Source organism: Artemia sp. Qi Xiang Cuo, chromosome 3 (assembly GCF_049724085.1).
Source record: "Artemia sp. Qi Xiang Cuo chromosome 3, ASM4972408v1, whole genome shotgun sequence".
NCBI lineage: Eukaryota > Metazoa > Arthropoda > Branchiopoda > Anostraca > Artemiidae > Artemia > Artemia sp. Qi Xiang Cuo.
This window is the reverse complement of record NC_142796.1, coordinates 89,187,267-89,210,383: the sequence shown is the minus strand read 5'-3', so window position 1 is coordinate 89,210,383 and position 23,117 is coordinate 89,187,267. Positions and strand designations below refer to the sequence as shown.

Here is a 23,117-nt window from a genome sequence, read left to right as displayed (position 1 = left end):
AAATCTAAAAAACAGGTTTTTGTTAAGAACTGTTAAAAAGCTTCCAAATAGTACCTACCCATAGGACAGGACCAATCTGGGGGGCAAGCGACCCGGGGGGTGGCGATACAAGCTTAAATTGTAATATTTTGGGGCAAAAATTGCAATATTTACAATATTGATGGTGTGGCTGGGGGTGGCAAAGTCTACATCCCCCCCCCTCCGAGAAAAAATAACTCCAACTCTGCTATAAGATTTACCAAAACCAAACGAACTCTTGACAGTGACCCAAAACAGTCTTTTGTTTATTTGTAAATATTCAATAAATAATGTGAGGTGGTTGTGTCTATTGTGCGGGGGGCCATTTTCTCCCCCCACCTTCCTCTAAGATATTTTGCCCCGACTCCCCTTTAGATTCTGAAATACCTTGTTTTTTTTTCTAAATGACTTTTTTTTAGTAATCCTATTGATGAAATTGAAAAACAACAAAATTAACACCACCTTCCCCCATAAATTTTGAAAAATACAGTCCACCCTACATTTCTAAGAACTGACGCCACTGATGTGAAGATGTCCTTAGGAATGGGTTCTGAAAAGGGGGTCCTCGAAAAGCATTTGGAAAACTAAGTTTATTTAAAATTAAAAATAATTGAAAACCGGCAGAAAGCAGATGCATTATATGATGACTAATAGAAATGGGGGGGGGGTCATAAAATTATTTTACTTGGGGGAAGAGTATTTACAATCTTGCAATTCAGGTCCTTCTTCGGGGTAGGTTTTACCGAAAGGCCTCAACAATATTTATCCTGCACCATTTATAATTTGCTTTGATGGGGTTAAAAATTGAACACTCCCTCTCAGTTATGTCATAATTTTCCTCTTTTCAATTCGATAATTTTTCATGAATTATTAAAACTTCATACATCACAGACTTCGATTGAGGAACTAAAAACTTGCAACAGTGTGCAGCTTGTAATACCATGAAAAGTCACTTAAAATATTTAAATTTCAATTGGTGCTTGGACATTTATGGAACATTTGACTCCATGTATAATTTAAATTGATCATGTTTTTGATCATCAACCCAAAAATGATACAAATACTTTTTTTTTTCAACGAACCTTTATATGTGACTTATGGATACCCTTTATCATTGTCATTTGTACTGCGATTGAGAAAAAGATCCTAACACAGCCAGCAAAGAACCTAGATTATTATTTTTTTTTTTTTACTTAGAATTTTACTAATGAACTAGGTTTAGCTGTAAGATATAAGCCGTTCATACATAATAAAAACCATCACGATTACTTTAAAAACCCTTTCGTTTAAAAAATAGCACAGAAAAAGGCTAACTGCGTTTCAGTTTTAACTGATACGGTACTGATTGTGTATGTTTTAGCTTTTTAAGTTTTGCGTTTTTGCTGCATCCGTCGTCCTTAAGGCGTATTGCGTCAAAAACAGATCTCTGTGAACCAAGGGTTTAAGTTAAGCTACTAAAGTCGCTTTGATTTAGTAGGCTAAGCTTGTAAAAGAAAAGCAGCCTCGAAAAAACATTTTAGTTAGGTGATTGGATGGATGAGGAAGGTCTAGACCTTGTTCAAGTGCTCATTGACTAAATTAGGAAGACAGTTCTTTTTTTTCTTTTTTTTTTACCAAGTAATTACCTGTAATACATTATATGAATTACTAGTTCCCATAAAAGTAGAGATGACCCTATTGATCCGAACAGGACCACGTGGTTTATGGTTTTGTCAGTGAGAATGAAAAAACAGGAATTTTCTCACTTGAAAAACCATGAATTTTGTCACATTTATGTCTGTTTTTATGGTTTTTGTCAGTGAGAATTTGAAAAACAGGAATTTTCTCACATTTTTTTATGTTTTTATGTTTTTTGTCAGTGATAATTTGAAAAAACAGTAACTTTCACACTGAGAAAACAATAAACCACGTGGTGCTGTCACGAGTCAGAACACCTGTGCTGTCGACCTCAATCCACCTATCGTGAATCAATAATTCCCCTTAGAAACAACAAATTAATTCACCCTTTCTTGACAGATCAATCAATCAATGACATCATCTGTCAGACTTTAAAAATTTCCACATAGAAACATTTTTCCAGGAATAGATCCAAATCATTAATGTCTTTACCTCGGGAACAGTTCTACTGGTTGAACTCCAAAGGATATTAATAACCAAAGGCCATGGAAACAATTAGGCAAGAAACATCTTAGCGATGAATTGTTTTAGCATGCGAAAAGGTTTCATATTAATTTGAAATGCGTTAGCGCAGAGATGCCAATAACAAAGGAACACGCTGAATTTACGTTTAGGGATTATTTGGGCGACACCGTTTTAGACAGGTTATGGAACTATTTCGGCGAAACAGATAGAGACATTTTAAAAGAAGATTTTTGAAGAGATTTTAGAAGAGAATTTAATGGTGAAACTCTGTGGTCGTTATAATACACAAGTTTCATTTGAACAGTGTTGTGAGGTCCTCTAACCCAACCCCAAAGGGTTCCAATCCTCCTACCCCAACCCCGAAGGAAGCCCCCGGTCCTCAAAGGCCCCCCAAGCTCCCAAAGGCCCTCCACCGGTCCCCAAATGTCCCCCAGGCCCCCAACTGTCCCCCGGACACTCAAAGGCCCCCCCAAGCTCCCAAAGGGCCACCGGCGCCCCCAAAGGCCCACCCAGGCACCCAAAGACCCTCCCGGCGCCCCAAAGGCCCACCCAGACCCCCAAAGGCCATCCCCGGGCCCCACAAAGGAATTATTTACTGACCTTCAGTTGTTGTGATTTTTAAAAGTTCTGCTTTTGTTTTCTAAAATCATCGCCTAAAATGCCTCAAACTGTTTCACACAAAGAGACACATACACAGACACACACACACAGAGACACACACACAGAGAAACACACATAGACTCAAACACACAGAAACACACACAGAGACACACACACAGACACACACACACACAGACACACACACACAGACACACACAGAGACACAGACACAGATACACAGACACAGAGACACAGAGACAGAGACACAGACACAGACACACACACACACATACAAACAAACAGACACACACACACACAGACACAGACACTGATAGACACACCCACAGAGAAACACACACACAGAGACACACATAGACACACACACACATAGACAGACACACACATAGACAAAACGACTTAGACAGACAAAAACACATATAGACACCCAAAGAAACAGAGACAAAGACACATAGAGTGACAGACAAAGAGAGACACACACACACACACACACACAGAGAGACAAACACACAGACACACAAAAACACAGAGACGCACTCACAGAGACCCACTCACAGACAAAAACACACCGACACACAAAGACAGAGAGAAACACAAAGACACACACACACAAAAAGATAGACAAACTCACATAGACACACACACACAGAGACAAAAAGAGAGACACACACACAGAGACAAATACACACAAAGACACACACACAGACACACAGACACCACAAAAGAGAGACACAAACACAGACAGACACACACACAGAGAGACACACACACACACACACACACACACAGACCGAAACAACAACAGACACACACACAGACGAAAACCCAGACAGTGAGACACCCACAGAGCCAGAAACGCAGACACACACACACAGAGAGACACGCTCACAGACAAAGACACACCCAGAAACTGGGTGACACAGACCGAGAGACCAAGACAGAGCGACAAACAAACACACAAACAACCCCCCCCACAACCCCACACACCCCGACAGCCACACCGACCAAGACAGAAACACACCCACACACACACACACAGCGGACAGAGACACACAAACCGTGACACACACACAGACACACACGCACGGAGACACACACACACAGACACGAAATCAGAGACACACACCCTCAGACACACCCACACCCACACGCTCGCAGACACACACACACACACACACCCACACACAGACACACACACAAAGACACACAGACACACACAGAGACAGACACACAAACACAGAGACACAAACACACACACACACACACACACAGAGACACGACACACACAGACACACACACACACAGACACAAACACACAGAGACACACACACACAGAGACACACACACAGACAGACAGACACAGCCACACACACACACAGAGAGACACAAAGACACACACACACCGACAGACAGACACTGACAGACACTAACAGAGACACACAAACACAGACACATAAACAGAGAGTGCCACACACACACACACACAGAGACACACACAGAGAGACAGACACTCAGTGGCTCTGAGAGAGACACACAGTGACAGTACACACACACAGACACACACAGAGACACAAACAGACACACACACACACAGACACACACACACACAGACAAACACACAGAGACACACACAGACAGACACACACACAGAGAACACACACACACACAAACCAAGATACCTACAAACACAGTAACAATAACAGACACACACTCTCACACACACACTCTCCCCGACCCACTCTCACATCCACACAGACAAAAACCCCCAGACAGACTAACACACAGTCACACACCGAGAGACACACACAGAGAGACTAACAAACAGACAGACACACACACAAACACAAAGACTCACACACACACACACTGAGACACACAAAGAGACACACACACACACAGACACACACAGACGGACACAGACACACACACACACACAGAGACACAGACACACATACACAGACACACACACACACACAGACACACACACACACACGGAGACACACACATACACACACACACACAGAGACAGACACACACACACACACACAGACAGACAGACACAGAGACACAGACACACAAAAACACATACACAGAAACACAAACACACACAGACACACACACAGACACACACACACAGAGACACAAACACAGAGACAAACACACAGATACAAACACACAGACACACACACACACACAGAGACACACACACAGAGACACACACACAGAGACACAGACACACAGAGACACACATACAGAGACATAGATACAGAGACACAGACACAGAGACACACACACAGAGACACAGAAACAGACACAGAGACACAAACAGACACACACACAGAGACACACACACAGAGAGACAGATACAGAGACAGACACACAGACACGGAGACACAGAAGGAGACACACAAATACAGACAGACAGCAACCCAGACAGACACACACAGACACAAACACAGAGACAGAAACACAGAGAGATAGACAGACACAGCCAGACAATCAGACAGACACAGACAGACAGACACAAACACAGAGACACACAGACGACACACACACACAGAGACACACACACAGAGACACACACACAGAGACACACACACAGATAGACAGACACACATAGACAGACACACACATACACATACACACACAGACATACACACACACAGAGACACACACACACAGAAACACACACACACCGAGACACACACAGAGACACACACACAGAGACACACACACAGAGACACACACACAGAGACACACACACAGAGACAAACACACAGAGACACACACACAGACACACACACAGACACACACAAACAGAGACACAAACACAGAGACACACACACAAAGAGACACACACACAGAGAGACAGACACAGATAGACACACACACATAGACACACACACACAGACACACACACACAGACACAAACACACATAGACACACACACAGACAGACAAAGACACAGAGACACACACACAGAGACACAGACACAGAGACACACACACACACACAGACACACACACACAGACACACACACTCACACACACACACACATACACAGACACAGAGAGACATACACAGAGACACAGACACAGAGACACAGAGACACACACACAGAGACATAGACACAGAGACACACACACAGAGACACAGATACAGAGACACAGACACAGAGACACACACACACAGAGACACACACACAGAGACACACACACACACACACACACATACACACACACACACACACACACACACAGAGACACACACAGACACACACACACACAGAGACACACACACAGAGACACACACACACAGACACACACAGAAACACACACACACAGAGACACACACACAGACACACACACAGAGACACACACACAGACACACACAGATAGACTCACACAGAGACACAGACCCACAGACACACACACACAGAGAGAAAAACAGACAGACAAACACACACACAGAGACAGACAGACACACAGACGCACACAGAGACACACACACAGACAATCTCATACCGAGACACACACACAGAGACACACACACAGAGACAAACAAACACAGACACACACAAACACAAAGACACACAGAGAGACACACACACACACACACACAGACACAGACACCCACAGAGACAGACACAAAGACAGACACACAGAGAGACCCAGACACAGAGACAAACACTCAGACAACCATAAAGAGACAAACAGACAGACTGACTCACACAGAGACCAAAACAAAGCGTGCCAAACAGCGAGACCCTCTCACACTGAGACACACAAAGCGACACACACACACAGACGCACACACTCAGACACATAGACACAGAGACACAGACACAGAGACGCACAGACAAGGACACAAACACAGAGAGCAACACACACACACAAAGATACAGAGACACACACACACAGAGACACACACACACAGAGAGACAGACACAGAGACACACACACACAGAGACACACACACAGAGACACACATGTTCCTTTAGTACCTACGCAATTAGGCTTAAATGAAGATATTTATGCAGAGTTTCAACTAGCTATGGCTAAGTTTGCTAAAGACAAGCTATTTTCTTGTGAAAACACATAAAATCAGAAAAAATGTTCAATGTTCCTTTACTACCTACACAATTAGACTAAAAATGAAGATATTTATGCAGAGTTTCAACTAACTATGGCTAAGTTTACTAAAGACAAGATATTTTCTTGCGAAAACATACAAAATCAGAAAAAATGTTCAATGTTCCTTTAGTACCTCGGCACTTAGGCTTAAACGTATATATTTATGCAGAGTTTCAACTATCTATGGCTAAGTTTGCTAAAGACAAGCTATTTTCTTGTGAAAACACACAAAATCAGAAAAAATGATCAATGTTCCTTTAGTACCTACGCAATTAGACTAAAAATGAAAATATTTATGCAGAGTTTCAACTAGCTATGGCTAAGATTGCTAAAGACAAGCTATTTTCTTGTGAAAACACACAAAATCAGAAAAAATGTTCAATGTTCCTTTAGTACCTACGCAATTAGACTAAAAATGAAGATATCTATGCAGAGTTTCAACTAGATATGGCTAAGTTTGCTAATGACAAGCTATTTTCTTGAGAACACACACAAAATCAGAAAAAATGATCATTTTTTATTTAGTACCTACTCAATTATGGTAAAAATTAAGATATATATGCATAGTTTCAACTATCCATGGCTAAGTTTGCTAAGAACAAGATATTTTATTATGAAAACACACAAAATCAGAAAAAATGACAAATTATCCCATATTACATACTAACTTATAAAAAAAATGACTATATCTCTACAGAGTTTAAACTAGCTATGACTAAGTTTACTAAAGACAAGCTATTTTCTTGTGAACACACACAAAATCAGAAAAACTTTTCACTGTTACTGTAGTACCTACGCACGTAAACTCACAATGAAGATATTTAATCAGAGTTTCAACGAGCTCTGGCTATGATTGCTAACCACTCGCTATTTTCTTGAGAAAACAAACAAAATCAGAAAAAATGATCACTGGTCCTTTAGTACATACGCAATTAGACTAAAAATGAAGATATTTATGCAGAGTTTCAACTAGCTATGGCTAAGTTTGCTAAAGACAAGCTATTTTCTTGCGAAAACACACAAAATCAGAAAAAATGTTCAATGTTCCTTTAGTAACTAAACAATTAGAATAAAAATTAAGATATTTATGAAGAGTTTCAAATATCTATGGATAAGTTTACTAAAGACAAGCTATTTTCTTGAGAAAACACACAAAATCAGAAAAAATGCTCAATGCTCCTTTAGTACCTACACAATTAGGCTTAAATGAAGATATTTATGCAGAGTTTCAACTAGCTAAGGCTAATTTTGCTAAAGACAATCTATTTTCTTGCGAAAACACACAAAATCAGAAAAAAAAATTGTCAATTTTCATATAGTACATACGCAATTAGGATGAAATGAAGATATTTATGCAGATTTTCAACTAACTATGGCTAAGTTTACTAAAGACAAGCTATTTTCTTGCGAAAACACACAAAATCAGAAAAAATATCATTCGGTTAGGTTAAGTTAGGTTAGGTTAAGTTAGCCTACGTACGCGCGCATATGGGTTAGGTTAGGTTGGATTAAGTTAGGTTAGGTTAAGTTAGGTTAGGATAGGTTAGATTAAGTTAGGTTAGGTGAAGTTAGGTTAGGATAGGTTAGATTAAGTTAGGTTATGCTAAGTTAGGTTAGGCTAGGTTAGCCTATGTACGTGCGCATACGTAGGCTAACCTAGCCTACCCTAACTAAGCCTAGCCTAACTTAATCTACCATATCCTAACCTAACTTAACCTAACCTAACTTAACCTAACTTAACCTAATCTAACATAATCTAACCTAACCTAACCTATATACGAGCGTACTTAGGCTATCCTAACCTCATCTAACCTAATCTAACCTAACGATATTATTTCGGATTTTTTGCGTTTTCGCAAGAAAATAGCTTGTCTTTAGAAAACTTAGCCATAGCTAGTTGAAACTCTGCATATATATCTTCATTTCAGCCTAATTGCGTAGGTACTAGAGGAACATTGAACATTTTTTTTTTCTGATTTTGTGTGTTTTCGCAAGAAAATAGCTTGTCTTTAGAAAACTTAGAAATATATATCTGAAACTATGAATAAATAAATTCATTTATTCATAAGTGTTTAGTTACAAACGCAACATTGAACATTTTTTCTGATTTTGTGTGTTTTCGCAAGAATATAGCTTGTCTTTAGAAAACTTATCCATAGCTAGTTGAAACTATTCATAAATATCTTCATTTTTAGTCTAAATGCGTAGGTACTAAAGGAACACTGATCATTTTTTCTGATTTTATGTGTTTTCTCAAGAAAATAGCTTGTCTTTAGTAAACTTAGCCATAGATAGTTAAAACTCTGCATAAATATCTTCATTTTTAGTCTAATTGCGTAGGTACTAAAGGAACATTGAACATTTTTTCTGATTTTGTGTGTTTTCACAAGAAAATAGCTTGTCGTTAGCAAACTTAGCCATAGCTAGTTGAAACTCTGCTTAAATATCTTCATTTTTAGTCTAATTGAGGATGTACTACATGAACCTTGAACATTTTTTCTGATTTTGTGTGTTTTCGCAAGAAAATAGCTTGTCTTTAGAAAACTTAGCCATAGTTAGTTGAAACTCTTCATAGATATCTTCATTTTTTGTCTAATTTCGTAGGTAATAAAGGAACATTGATAATTTTATCTGATTTTGTGTGTTTTCACAAGAAAATAGCTTGTCTTTAGCAAACTTAGCCATAGCTAGTTGAAACTCTGCATAAATATCTTCATTTTTATCCTAAATGAGTAGGTACTAAAGGAACGTTGATCATTTTTTCTGATTTTGTGTGTTTTCGCAAGAAAATAGCTTGTCTTTAGCAAACTTAGCCAGAGCTAGTTGAAACTCTGCATAGATATCTTCATTTTTAGTCTAATTGCGTAGGTACTAAAGGAACATTGATCATTTTTTCTGATTTTGTGTGTTTTCACAAGAAAATAGCTTGTCTTTAGCAAACTTAGCCATAGCTAGTTGAAACTCTGCATAAATATTTTCATTTTTAGTGTAATTGCGTAGGTACTAAAGGAACATTGATCATTTTTTCTGATTTTGTCTGTTTTCACAAGAAAATAACTTGTCTTTAGCATACTTAGCCATAGCTAGTTGAAACTCTGCATAAATAGCTTCATTTAAGTCTAATTGCGTAGGTACTAAAGGAACATTGATCATATTTTCTGATTTTGTGTGTTTTCGCCAGAAAATAGCTTGTCTTTAGCAAACTTAGCCATAGCTAGTTGAAACTCTGCATAAATATCTTCATTTTTAGTCTAATTGTGTAGGTACTAAAGGAAGATTGAACATTTTTTTCTGATTTTGTGTGTTTTCACAAGAAAATAGCTTGTCTTTAGCAAACTTAACCATAGCTAGTTGAAACTCTGCATAAATATCTTCATTTAAGCCTAATTGCGTAGGTACTAAAGGAACATGTGTGTCTCTGTGTGTGTGTCTCTGTGTGTGTGTGTCTCTGTGTCTGTCTCTCTGTGTGTATGTGTCTCTGTGTGTTTGTGTCTCTGTATGTGTGTCTCTGTGTGTTTGTGTCTGTGTGTGTGTCTCTGTGTGTGTGTCTCTGTCTCTGTGTCTCTGTGTCTGTGTCTGTGTGTGTGTGTCTGTGTGTGTGTCTGTCTCTGTGTCTGTCTCTGTGTGTGTGTGTGTGTGTGTGTGTGTGTCTGTGTGTGTGTCTCTGTGTGTGTGTCTCTGTGTGTGTGTCTCTGTGTGTGTGTCTCTGTGTGTCTCTGTGTGTGTGTGTCTCTGTATGTGTGTCTCTGTATGTGTGTCTGTGTGTGTGTGTGTGTGTGTCTCTGTATGTGTGTCTGTGTGTGTGTGTCTCTGTGTGTGTGTCTCTGTGTGTGTGTCTCTGTGTGTGTGTCTCTGTGTGTGTGTCTCTGTGTGTGTCTGTGTGTGTGTGTGTCTCTGTGTGTGTGTTTGTGTCTCTGTGTGTGTGTCTCTGTGTGTATGTGTCTCTGTGTGTGTGTCTCTGTTTGTGTGTCTCTGGGTGTGTGTCTCTGTGTGAGTCTCTGTGTGTGTGTGTCTGTGTGTGTGTGTGTGTGTGTGTCTGTGTGTGTGTCTCTGTGTGTGTGTCTCTGTGTGTGTGTCTCTGTGTGTGTCTCTGTGTGTGTGTCTCTGTGTGTGTGTCTCTGTGTGTGTGTCTCTGTGTCTGTGTCTCTGTGTATGTGTCTCTGTGTCTGTGTCTCTCTGTGTGTCTCTGAGTGTGTGTGTCTGTGTGTGTGTGTCTGTGTGTGTGTGTCTCTGGGTCCGTGTCTCTGTCTCTGTGTCTCTGTGTGTGTGTCTCTGTGTCTATGTCTCTGTGTCTCTGTGTCTGTGTCTCTGTGTGTGTGTCTGTGTGTCTGTGTCTCTGTGAGTGTCTCTGCGTGTGTGTCTCTGTGTGTGTGTGTCTGTGTGTGTGTGTGTCTCTGTGTCTGTGTCTCTGTATCTGTGTCTCTGTGTGTGTGTCTCTGTGTGTGTGTCTGTGTGTGTTTGTGTGTCTGTGTGTGTGTGTCTCTGTGTGTGTGTGTCTTTGTGTGTGTGTGTCTGTGTGTGTGTGTATCTGTGTGTGTGTCTCTGTGTGTGTGTGTGTGTGTGTGTGTGTGTGTGTGTGTGTGTCTCTGTGTGTTTCTGTGTGTGTGTCTGTGTGTGTGTGTCTATGTGTTTGTGTCTCTGTGTGTGTGTCTCTTTGTGTGTGTCTGTGTGTGTGTGTCTCTGTGTGTGTGTCCGTGTGTGTGTGTGTCTCTGTGTTTGTCTCTCTCTGTGTGTGTATCTCTGTGTGTGTGTATGAGTGTGTTTGTCTCTCTGTCTGTGTCTCTCTGTGTGTGTGTCTCTCTGTGTGTGTTTCTCTGTGTCTGTGTCTCTGTGTGTGTGTCTGTGTGTGTGTCTGTGTGTGTGTCTGTCTGTGTGTGTGTGTCTGTGTGTGTGTGTCTGTGTGTGTGTGTGTCTGTGTGTGTGTGTGTATGTGTTTGTGTTTGTGTGTGTGTGTGTTTATCTGTGTGTGTCTCTGTGTGTGTGTCTCTGTGTGTGTGTCTCCGTGTGTGTGTGTGTCGGTGTGTCTGTGTCTCTGTGTGTGTGTCTCTGTGTGTGTGTCTCTGTGTCTGTGTCTCTGTGTGTGTCTCTGCGTGTGTGTCTCTGTGTCTGTGTGTGTGTATCTCTGTGTCTGTGTGTGTGTCTCTGTGTCTGTGTCTGTGTGTCTGTGTGTCTGTGTGTGTGTGTGTCTGTGTGTGTGTGTCTCTGTGTGTGTGTGTGTCTCTGTGTGTGTGTCTCTGTGTGAGTGTCTCTGTGTGTGTGTCTCTGTGTGTGAGTCTGTGTGTGTGTGTGTCTGTGTGTGTGTGTTTGTGTGTGTGTGTGTCTCTGTGTGTGTGTCTCTGTGTGTGTGTCTCTGTGTGTGTGTGTCTGTGTGTGTGTCTCTGTGTGTGTGTGTCTGTGTGTGTGTCTGTGTGTGTGTTTGTCTGTGTGTGTGTGTGTCTATGTGTGTGTGTGTCTGTGTGTGTGTGTCTGTGTGTGTGTGTGTCTGTGTGTGTGTGTGTCTGTGTGTGTGTGTCTGTGTGTGTGTGTCTCTGTGTGTGTGTCTGAGTGTGTGTCTCTTTGTGTGTGTGTCTGTTTGTGTGTGGGTGTGTGTTTGTGTGTCTGTGTTTTGTGTCTGTGTGTGTGTGTATCTGTGTGTGTTTCTGTGTGTGTGTGTCTGTGTGTGTGTGTGTCTCCGTGTGTGTGTCTCTGTGTGTGTGTGTCTCTGTGTGTGTGTCTCTCTGTGTGTGTCTCTGTGTGTGTTTCTCTGTGTGTTTGTGTCTGTGAGTGTGTGTGTGTGTGTGTGTGTTTTTGTGTGTGTCTGTGTGTGTGTGTGTCTGTGTCTGTGTGTGTCTGTGTGTCTGTGTCTCTGTTTGTGTGTCTCTGTGTTTTTCTATGAGTGTGTGTGTCTCTGTGTTTGTGTCTCTGTGTGTGTCTGTGTGTGTGTATCTCTGTGTCTGTGTCTCTGTCTGTGTGTCTATGTATCTCTCTGTCTCTGTTTGTCTTTCTGTGTGTCTGGGTGTGTGTTTGTGTGTGTCTGTGTGTGTGTCTCTTTGTCTGTGTGTGTCTGTGTGTGTGTCTGTGTGTGTGTGTCTGTGGGAGTGTGTCACTGTGTGGGTGTCTCTGTGTGTTTGTCTGTCTGTGTTTCTGTCTCTGATTGTGTCTGTCTGTGTGTGTTTCTCTCTGTGTGTGTGTCTCGGTGTGTGTGTCTCTTTGTGTGTGTGTCTGTGTGTGTGTGTGTGTGTCTCTGTGTGTGTGTCTCTGTGTGTGTGTCTCTGTGTGTGTGTGTCTGTGTGTGTGTGTCTGTGTGTGTTTCTCTCTCTGTTTGTGTGTGTCTGTGTGTGTGTGTCTGTGTGTGTCTCTCTGTTTGTGAGTCTCTGTGTATTTGTGTATCTGTGTGTGTGTGTGTGTGTGTGTGTGTGTGTCTGTGTGTGTGTGTCTGTGTGTGTGTGTATCTGTGTGTGTGTGTGTGTGTGTGTGTGTGTGTGTGTGTGTCTCTGTGTGTGTGTGTGTGTCTCTGTGTGTGTGTCTCTGTGTGTGTGTGTCTGTGTGTGTGTCTGTGTGTGTGTGTCTCTGTGTGTGTGTCTCTGTCTATGTGTCTCTGTGTGTGTGTCTCTGTTTATGTGTCTCTGTGTGTGTCTCTGTGTGTGTGTCTCTGTGTGTGTGTCTCTGTGTTTGTGTCTCTGTGTGTGTGTCTCTGTGTTTGTGTCTCTGTGTGTTTGTCTCTGTTTGTGTCTCTGTGTGTGTGTCTCTGTGTATGTGTCTCTTTGGGTGAAACAGTTTGAGGCATTTTAGGCGATGATTTTAGAAAACAAAAGCAGAACTTTTAAAATCACAACAACTGAAGGTCAGTAAATAATTCCTTTGTGGGGCCCGGGGATGGCCTTTGGGGGTCAGGGTAGGCCTTTGGGGCACAGGGAGGGCCTTTGGGGGCCTGGGTGGGCCTTTGGGGGCGCCGGTGGCCCTTTGGGAGCTTGGGGGGCCTTTGAGTGTCCGGGGGGACAGTTGGGGGCCTGGGGGACATTTGGGGACCGGTGGAGGACCTTTGGGAGCTTGGGGGGCCTTTGAGGACCGGGGGCGTCCTTCGGGGTTGGGGTAGGAGGATTGGAATCCTTTGGGGTTGGGTTAGAGGACCTCACAACACTGTTCAAATGAAACTTGTGTATTATAACGACCACAGAGTTTCACCATTAAATTCTCTTCTAAAATCTCTTCAAAAATCTTCTTTTAAAATGTCTCTATCTGTTTCGCCGAAATAGTTCCATAACCTGTCTAAAACGGTTTCGCCCAAATAATCCCTAAACGTAAATTCAGCGTGTTCCTTTGTTATTGGCATCTCCGCGCTAACGCATTTCAAATTAATATGAAACCTTTTCGCACGCTAAAACAATTCATCGCTAAGATGTTTCTTGCTTAATTGTTTCCATGGCCTTTGGTTATTAATATCCTTTGGAGTTCGACCAGTAGAACTGTTCCCGAGGCAAAGACGTTAATGACTTGGATCTATTCCTGGAGAAATGTTTCGATGCGGAAATTTTTAAAGTCTGACAGATGATGTCATTGATTGATTGATCTGTCAAGAAAAGTGGGAATTAATTTGTTGTTTCTATGGGGAATTATTGATTTACAATCGGTGGATTGAGGTCGACAGCAGCGGTGTTCTGACTCATGACAGCAACACGTGGTTTATGGTTTTCTAAGTGTGAAAGTTCCAGTTTTTTCAAATTATCACAGACAAAAACCATAAAAACATACAAAAATGTGATAAAGTTCCTGTTTTTCAAATTCTCACTGACAAAAACCATAAAAACAGACATAAATGTGAAAAAATTCATGGTTTTTCAAGTGAGAAAATTCCTGTTTTTTCATTCTCACTGAGAAAACCATAAACCACGTGGTCCTGTTCGGATCAATAGGGTCATCTCTACTCATAAAGTTGTGCAAATTTTGGCAAATCGCTTTTCCTCTTTAAGTTGAGCTTCCAGGTTTAGGGAAGTTTTCATTTACTGAATTGCCAAAAAGATACACAACAATAAAATTAAAAAAAAAATAATAAGGTGTGCAGGTATAACTGTCAATTTATCAAATTAATCTACTTCTCTTTTTTTAAACAATTCAGCTTTTCAAAATGGTGTAGTTAAAAATTATTTGCTCACTTGAGTTCTGCACCTCTAGCTAAAGCATAAAAGACCCCAAAAGTATTGTTTGATAGGTTCTTGCACTGGTAGATTGTTACCTTTCTCTGCCCTAAGGCTGATAAGAGATCCGTTGGGTTGTTTGCAAATAAGGGGCTGTATCTTTTTCTCTCCAAAAAGCACTTTCTATTTTTTAGACAGTTAAACAGTGGAGCCTGTTCTTTTGTGCTTTTGTAGTGTTTGCTACCGCACGAAAACCAATAGGGTAACCATATTTTAATTCTTACTTTTAGAGCAAAATTGTTCCGATACCCGAGCGACCTAAGGAGAAAACAATGGCAGCTCCTGCCGATTTTGTCCGTAACGTCATGGGTTCTAGTGCTGGAGCAGGTAGCGGAGAATTCCATGTATACCGACGAATCAGACGACGAGAATGTACCAGGGAGAAGCTTATGCAAGAGAAAAGTGAAAAGGTAACGTATTTGATTAGAGCTAAAAATTGAGAGCGCATGGGAACTTCATCCAAAATTGAGAGGTGTTTGGAGGAATTTCTGCTCCCCCAAGGTCCAGAAACTCATAGAATACGTTTCAATAACAGAAAAATTATTGAAAGAGGGTAATAGTAGGGTTTTGCTATCATCAATGTTTTTATGTCTTCCTACAATCTTTATGAGAATATTGTTGTTCGGTGTAGCTCTTACTCTTTTCCCTGAATGCATCAATGAAGTAGAAGGTAGGTTAGAGAACCCTCTCTGGTGTATTGACGGTGACAAGACAGCTCATGTTCCCGTCTCAAGGAGCAAAATCTATCTTTCCCTCTTCCTTTAAGTGGATCTCCTCAAAATTAAGAAATGGTATTGTACTTGGATTTTAAAAGGGATAAAAGCATAGAGTTGCTTCTCCGCCGATGTAAGTACTCCATGCATCTTTTTGACTTCATTTTTACAAATTAAGGCGTCCAGAGAGCTGATAAACCAAGAAATGATTGAGAAGCATTTTGACTTGAACTTTATATCCATCTAGAACCATTTTCCATCTGCCTGTGCCCCTAATTACGATCATTGGTTGTTTTCTCCAGTTAAAAATTTAGCAAATATATGAAATTTAATGATTAAATTGGGTAAAGGACTGATGAAAGGAAAGTTGATAGGCTTAATTGAGTTGATTGATGCATGGGCAATAATGCTTCGAAAATATGTTGAGTGCTGCACGTCCATCAAGAATGAATTATTTCGTCAAGGCCATCAGTTGATTACATCATGTGCAGGTCTAACAGGTCACTAATATCTAATGATCTCATCTAATGAGCTGTGTATTCATCTGAAACCATCTCCCTGACTGGACCATTTAATTGAGACCATCAGCTATTTCCTCCAGCTGAAAATTCAACAAATATATGAGACTCCAAACCTTAAACTTACCTTAAATTCCATTATACAGGCATGAAAGGAAGTTTCCTTGTGAGATGCCTGCCACTGATGACTTTAAAGTTTGGTTGAGGACTTTGGGGTGTCCTGGTGCAGATGCCATCCCCTCTGCTCCCAGTTTCTGTCCACACCACGCTTGATAATTGCAGGGTTTGAGATTGGATTGTTTGATTGCTTAAGGAGTTCCAAAGTGGAGCAACATAGTTGGAAAAGATGTGGTAGTGATTTTTACGGTTTGTAGTTTTTTGGGTAATTTATTGGGAGCTTCCCCTGATTCTCTGGTTGGTATTGATGGACAGAAGGCTTGAGGTCTTTCAGGTAGTTGTTTGTCTCCCTTGAACGAAGGGGAGGCGAGTGTCATTGTAAACTCCAGCGCTGGTTCTACCATAGAAGTGTACAGCTTTTTGATAACATTGTTGCTGACAAATGTTCTTTTTATAATGCCAAGACGTCTCCCTGCACTTGCAGCAGCTACGAGAGTATGCTGACGGAACTGTGGTTTGGAGTCGACTATAACACCAGGATCGCACTCTTCACCTACTGGTATTAGATTGGAGTGGCTTCCGAGACTGGGATTATTAAGTGTGTAATATTGCTGACAGTGTTGAGTCCTAAGTGGAGCACATTGCATTTTTCGGCATTGTACTGTAGCAGCACTTTTCTGACCAGTTTACAAGGTTATTGGTTATGTGCAAAGCCTTCCTTTAGAGAGGCTCTTGCTTCAACAGTATTGGCTGAATACTGCAAGCTTGGAGTCATCAGCATTGAAGGTTATTTTATTTTTTGTGCAATCAGGGCCATCACTAATATTAATGTTGAATAAAGTTGGGCCAAACCGAGTGCCCTGAGGTACTCCACTCTTCACTGATTGTGGGTTGGAGTAAACTAGTGAGCCATCAAAAGCATATAGAACAACAACCTGTGTTCTATCTGTCTGAAAGGCCAGAACCCCATCTATAACTTCTTTAGTTAATTGCTGGCATTCTAGCTTTAGGTTTGGAAGTTGCCCATAGGGGTCTTCCTCGCAAAATTTGTTGAAAAAGATTGGTTAAGTTCATTTGCTATTTCAGTTGGGAGTGACAAGGTAATCTCTCGTATGAGGCGTCTGGCTGGTTTGCTGGAGGACACATATCTCCAGAAGGCTTTTGGGTTATCTTTGCTATGATTTGTTAGTTTCTTTTCATGCTCTGTAAAGGTAGATCTGACCAATGTTGTCATTGGATTTTGCTAGTTTATACTTGGTAAAATCCTCTTCTGTTGGAATTTTCTTGTATTTAGCCCTTTTTTTAAGATTAAACTGGATAAAGGACTGATGAGAAGGAACGTTGACAGGCTTAATTGAGCTGGTGGACGCAAAGGTAATCCCTAAGATTAAATATAAGATCTAATGATCAAAATCGGTAAAGGAATAGCAAAATTTTTGACACTTTTGATGTGTCTTGCATTATGAAATCTGACTTTCAATATAGACCAATCTACAATTTATTTTAGAGCCAAATTGCCATTATAGTCCCTTCTCAGCTTGTTCTTGTTAAAAAAAGAAAATTAAAAAATGAATTAAAAGAAACTGAAAGACAAAAGGACTAATAATTGTCTGTCTTCTGAAGTTGTGCTTAAATTAAATGGAAAATTACACAGCCTGAAAATTGGCTATGTATCAAGAAGAAAAGAAAGAACAGCCAAAACAGAAGAAAAAGAAGAAATAGAAGTAACCAATAAGCTTAGAGATATTATTAAACAATCTGTGGCAAAAATTGTAAGTATGAGTGACCTGTACTGGAAAAAATTTGCTATTAATATGTACTTCAAAAGAATCCAATTTTTGCTGTGATTCTAACCTGCGGATTCATTAAGTTTAAAATTACCAATTAAAAGTTGTGATCTTGAGAGAATATACCTAATTTTCAAGAAAGAGAAAGAAAAAAGGCGAGTGACCTTGATGAAATTACTTCTGCAAATTCATTTAGTGGATGGTACCCAATTCAGCATGCATGCAGTCCATAAAAATGAACAGTTGTCCTAGACAGTTTATCCAATAATGCTAAGGGTTTTTGGTGTAAGGGTATAGGGTGTTACGTAGTTGCGCACCAGGTATTGGGGTATGATGGTCCTTTGTTTTTTTTTCTTATGAGGAGAGGAATTGCCTAAGGTCTCAAAAAAGAACCTTAGGCCAATACATTCAAATTTACTATGGAACGTGCTTGAGATGAATTAAATGAGTGTTCAGAGGATTGAGGATTTAACCTTTGATCTCCCATCCTTAGGAAGAATATATGTAAATGACTCAATGTAGGATAAACTGAGTAGTTTGGGGTGCTTAGGGGTGCGGGGGGGGGAATTTATAATTCTCCCCTTCTGTGCGACGAAGGAATATAACAATCTGTGATTGCTGTTGACGTCAAAAACAAAAAACAACGAAAAAACGGATGAGAAATAATAAATGAAATTTGACAAAAAGTAAGACATTGTTATCAAATTTGAAAATTGGAAGCTCGGAAAATGATGATAATAATAATTTGTTTAAATCTTTTATTCTTATTGCAATAAGAAGAGTATAAAAGAAAAAAGAAAAACAAACTGGAAACTTGTATAACAAATGACGCACACACGTGTCAACACATACACACAAAGAAAGAACACAGCCAACAAACTTTCGATAGATCACATAAGTAAAAAAGAATTCAGCGGAAAATCACCCACTTATTTCGACCAGATTCCACACCTAACAACTATAGTATATATTTCAATTATAATATACAACTATAGTATATATCGTCTTCGAAGGAGAGGTATTAACGCGAGTTGATACACTGCGCCAGCTAAGAGTTAATTTCTCTTCGGATCTCTCATGGACTGAGCATCGCGGTAAAATTAGATCCTTTCGCAAAAAGGAGTTAAGTGCTATCCTAAGATGCAAAAGTCTTCTCCCTGATGATTCTATTCTGACACTTTTCAATTCCTGCATCCGACCTGTCATGAAATATGCATGTCCTCAATTCGCTGGTGCACCAAAAAGCCACATCGCTCCACTCCAACATAATCAAGATAGAGCAGTGCCTGCGGCAACCTCTGACAACACGAAAGCTAAAACCCCACAGCTGATCCAGGAACGTTTCGATGTGGCGTCCATGTCGGTTTTCTGTAAGTACTTGTATAACCCTCCATCGGAGGAGCTATCAAAGCTCGTTCCTGATAAAGTAAAGCCCTTGTGATCCACTTGCCGAAGTACAGCTCTTCAGGACTACCTTGAGCAGGGTACTCTTCGCCAAGAATATCTGAAAACGAGTTTCGCTCGGCGATCAGTTGCTACATGGAATAGATTGCCGGCAGAGGTAATCCCGGAAAATCCTTCCCTTGACGCGTTCAAGAGAAGCTATAACAAGTACCTCAGTGTTAGAAAATGAGGTAACTACCAGGACTAGCGGCAAATCATCATTTGTGATGGAGACGTGAAGCCGGTAATAAAAAAAAAAAAAATTCTCGAAAATTTCAAGAACTTCATGTAGTCTCTGTATGTTGGGTGTCTCTTTCGAGTCCAAATTGTAATGCAAAAAAACCTCATAAAATCTTAAAAAAAACGAATTTTTTCCGTTCAGAAACAGTAAAAACTTACAAACCAGAATCAGGAGGAAAACATGGGGAGCAAAGAATGTGTTTTAAAGGTGGTCAAGTATTTTCTTATTGGATTGATCCTTTACTTCTTCTCCTAGAAAGACTTATTGATCCTTAGAATTTCTTCTTCTCTTAAAAGCAATAATAACGAGTAATCATGTTGTTCATATTGGTGTTCCACCTGGAAAACTAAGGTAATTGAGAGGGGTGGGAGCAGCAGTGGTGGTAAGGCCAATCTGGATTTTAGAGACTGGATTTTGACCGCAATCATTAACGAAAAACACAGTCTTCGATTAAGGACTTGTCAAACCTATATCCGGTAAAACAGAGTAAAGGCTGTTTAAAGTTGTGTACAGTAACTGTAAATTGACAGATATGAGTATAACATCATCCGGGTTGCAGCGGTAGCTAGCAACTTAGTAAGAGGCGATCACGTCCAATGTTAAGAAATATAATAACCCATAACTCCTAAAAATAATGTCAGATCAAAACAAAAAGTACACCATTAGAATCGCCTTGTCCGAAACCTCTATTTAGGAAACATTTGGTCCATCGGCTTGAACAGCAAGGGAAATATATTGGCTTGAAAATCAAGAAAAGTGGCAGCTACTAAAGCATTCTACCTAAACGGCTTTTTTTTTCTTTTTTCTTTTTTTTTTCCAAGGATAGCTTGGGATTGGAACATCGTAGAGAGCTTTTCAATGGCTCATTTTGAAGGAAATGAATAGGGTTAAAAACCTTTTGTAATTAAAACAAATTATTTCTTAAATTAGAATCAATTTTACGAAAAACTGCATATTTCATGTTAAAAATTGAACAATGGCATCATAATCGCAGCTTGTAGTCAGGTCGTCTCTTATTATTCCAATTGGTCTATATTAGAGAACAACCAGTTTAAATTCATCACATTTTTTGTCTTTATGTCTGTTTTGTATATAAAGTGAATATAATCACATTGGAAAGGTTACTGTTTAAAATATTTTGAAAAGATTACATTAAAAGACGATCATTGGAATAATAAACCATTGCATACATTGTACCTAGTAAAGAACGAACCATGGCATATACTGACTAAAAGTTGATATAATATATACATCTTTTAAAAACAAATTAAGGTACGAATTATAGTCCATATTAACTGAAGCATCAATGATCATGACTGTAGAGACAGCTGAAATCTAGTAAAGATTTTAGTATAGAACGAATTGTCACAGTAATCAAACTATTAAAACACAATAACAATTTTCAATAAGACTATATCATTATTTACATGATCATGCACCCATGTATCGATGCAGACAGTAAGAAAATTTTCAGTCCCTTGGCTTGAACAACAAGAAAAATCAATGGGCTTAAAAAACAGCGAAAGTGGTTGCAACCGTAAAACCTGGCGTCGGAAGTATCTTTAATTTCTTCTCCAAAGCTAGCTGTTTAATGGCTCGTTTTAAAGTAGATTGCTACATCTAGTGCCTTTTGTACTTAATAAAAAAACACTTAATATAAAATAATTTTTTACGAAAAACTACATTTAAAAATGCGACTTTAAAATTTGCATTTTTAGCGGCATGTAGAGCTGCCTTCTATTGCATAAATGGAACAAAAATGGTATTTGAAGAAGGTTCCATCAGCCTTGCAGAACTAATACTGTTACCACTAAATTTTCATTACAGCATCATGCTGCCTGAGGCCAAAGCAGCTGCGCATGATCTCTCCCCCCTTCAATCATTTCAAACTCTCCTCCTCCACATCATGTAACGAAGCTTTAAAATTAAGTGAATCTTTTTTGTGTAGTCCTCCAATGCTCAATGAGGGTGACTTGCTTTCTGTTTATCCATAAACGGTTGGCCGAAAAGGATAATCTTCGGCAATCTGTCACTCTTAATCCGCACAACGTGCCCTAGCCACCTCAACCTTGCAGAACTAGTAGAAAATTAAGATATTAAACAATCAGATCTACGGGACAACTCACTTCTCTTAGAATTAAATACATTAGCATTTATTTCAAAGAGGAGTGAGTTGTTCTGTAGATCTCTTTGTTTAATATCCCCTTACCACAGCTGGGAATTAACGCGCAAACCTTTGATTAACAGGCATTCTTTCATCCACCGTTCTTTGATAAGGTATCCAATAATTTGATGTTTCTACAAAGTTGTGTATATGCTTCTAAAGGGATTGTAATGACAGTCTTTGACACTTTCAATTGAATAGTTTTGAATGACATTACAGTTAAGACGGTTGTTAACATCAATGTTCAATGAGGATACCAACCATGTTGCTCAAATTTTTGTTATGTCTGGACGCATAATGTTTGTGAAAAATGTTAAATCAGCTGCAGTGACAAACCTGCCACTGCAGGTTTCAATGAAACACGTGTTAAACCAATATCAGCAGCTGCAGTGGCAAACCTGCCACTGCAGGTTTCAATGAAACACGTGTTAAACCAATATCCAGTAAACCATAGTAAAGCCTGTCAAAAGTGGTCTACAGTGACTGCAAATTGTCATATAGGAGTATAGTAGTCATCTAAGTACTTTAAATGACTCACATTGATAGACAGTTTAATGACGAACAGTTCAATGAGGATACCAACCATGTTGGTCAAATTGATGCTACGTCTGGACGCCCATTGTTTGTGAGAGATGTGGAAAACCTGCCAGACTTCAATGAAACACCTGTTAAACCAATAATCAGTAAACCATAGTAAAGGCTGTCAAAAGTAGTCTGCAGTGACTGCAAATTTTCAGATATGAGTATAATATCATCTGTGTACTAGAAATGACCCACATTAATAGACGCTTCAATGAGGAATAGTTCAATAAAGATATCAACCATGTTGATCAAATTGATGTTATGTCTGGATGCCCATTGTTTGTAAGAGATATTGACGCAGCTACAGTGGCAAAAATGTCAGTCTTCAATGAAACACCAGTTATACCAATATCCAGTAAACCATAGTAAAGACTGTCAGAAGCAGTCTGCAGTGACTGCCAATTGTTAGACAGGAGTTTAATATCATCTACGTACGATAGATAACTCGCTGACGATAAGCAATAGTG

At 39.9% G+C, this 23,117-nt stretch overlaps 1 protein-coding gene across 1 annotated transcript in view; it reads left to right on the top strand.

The window, feature by feature from the left end:
• LOC148954723 (PRKR-interacting protein 1 homolog) overlaps positions 1 to 23,117 on the top strand; it is a 215,574-nt gene that overhangs the window by 173,371 nt on the left and 19,086 nt on the right. Inside the window, exon 3 of the mRNA XM_089086710.1 lies at positions 15,316 to 15,495. Coding sequence (XP_088942836.1) covers positions 15,316 to 15,495 — 180 coding nt within the window. The remainder of the gene's footprint in view (positions 1 to 15,315; positions 15,496 to 23,117) is intronic.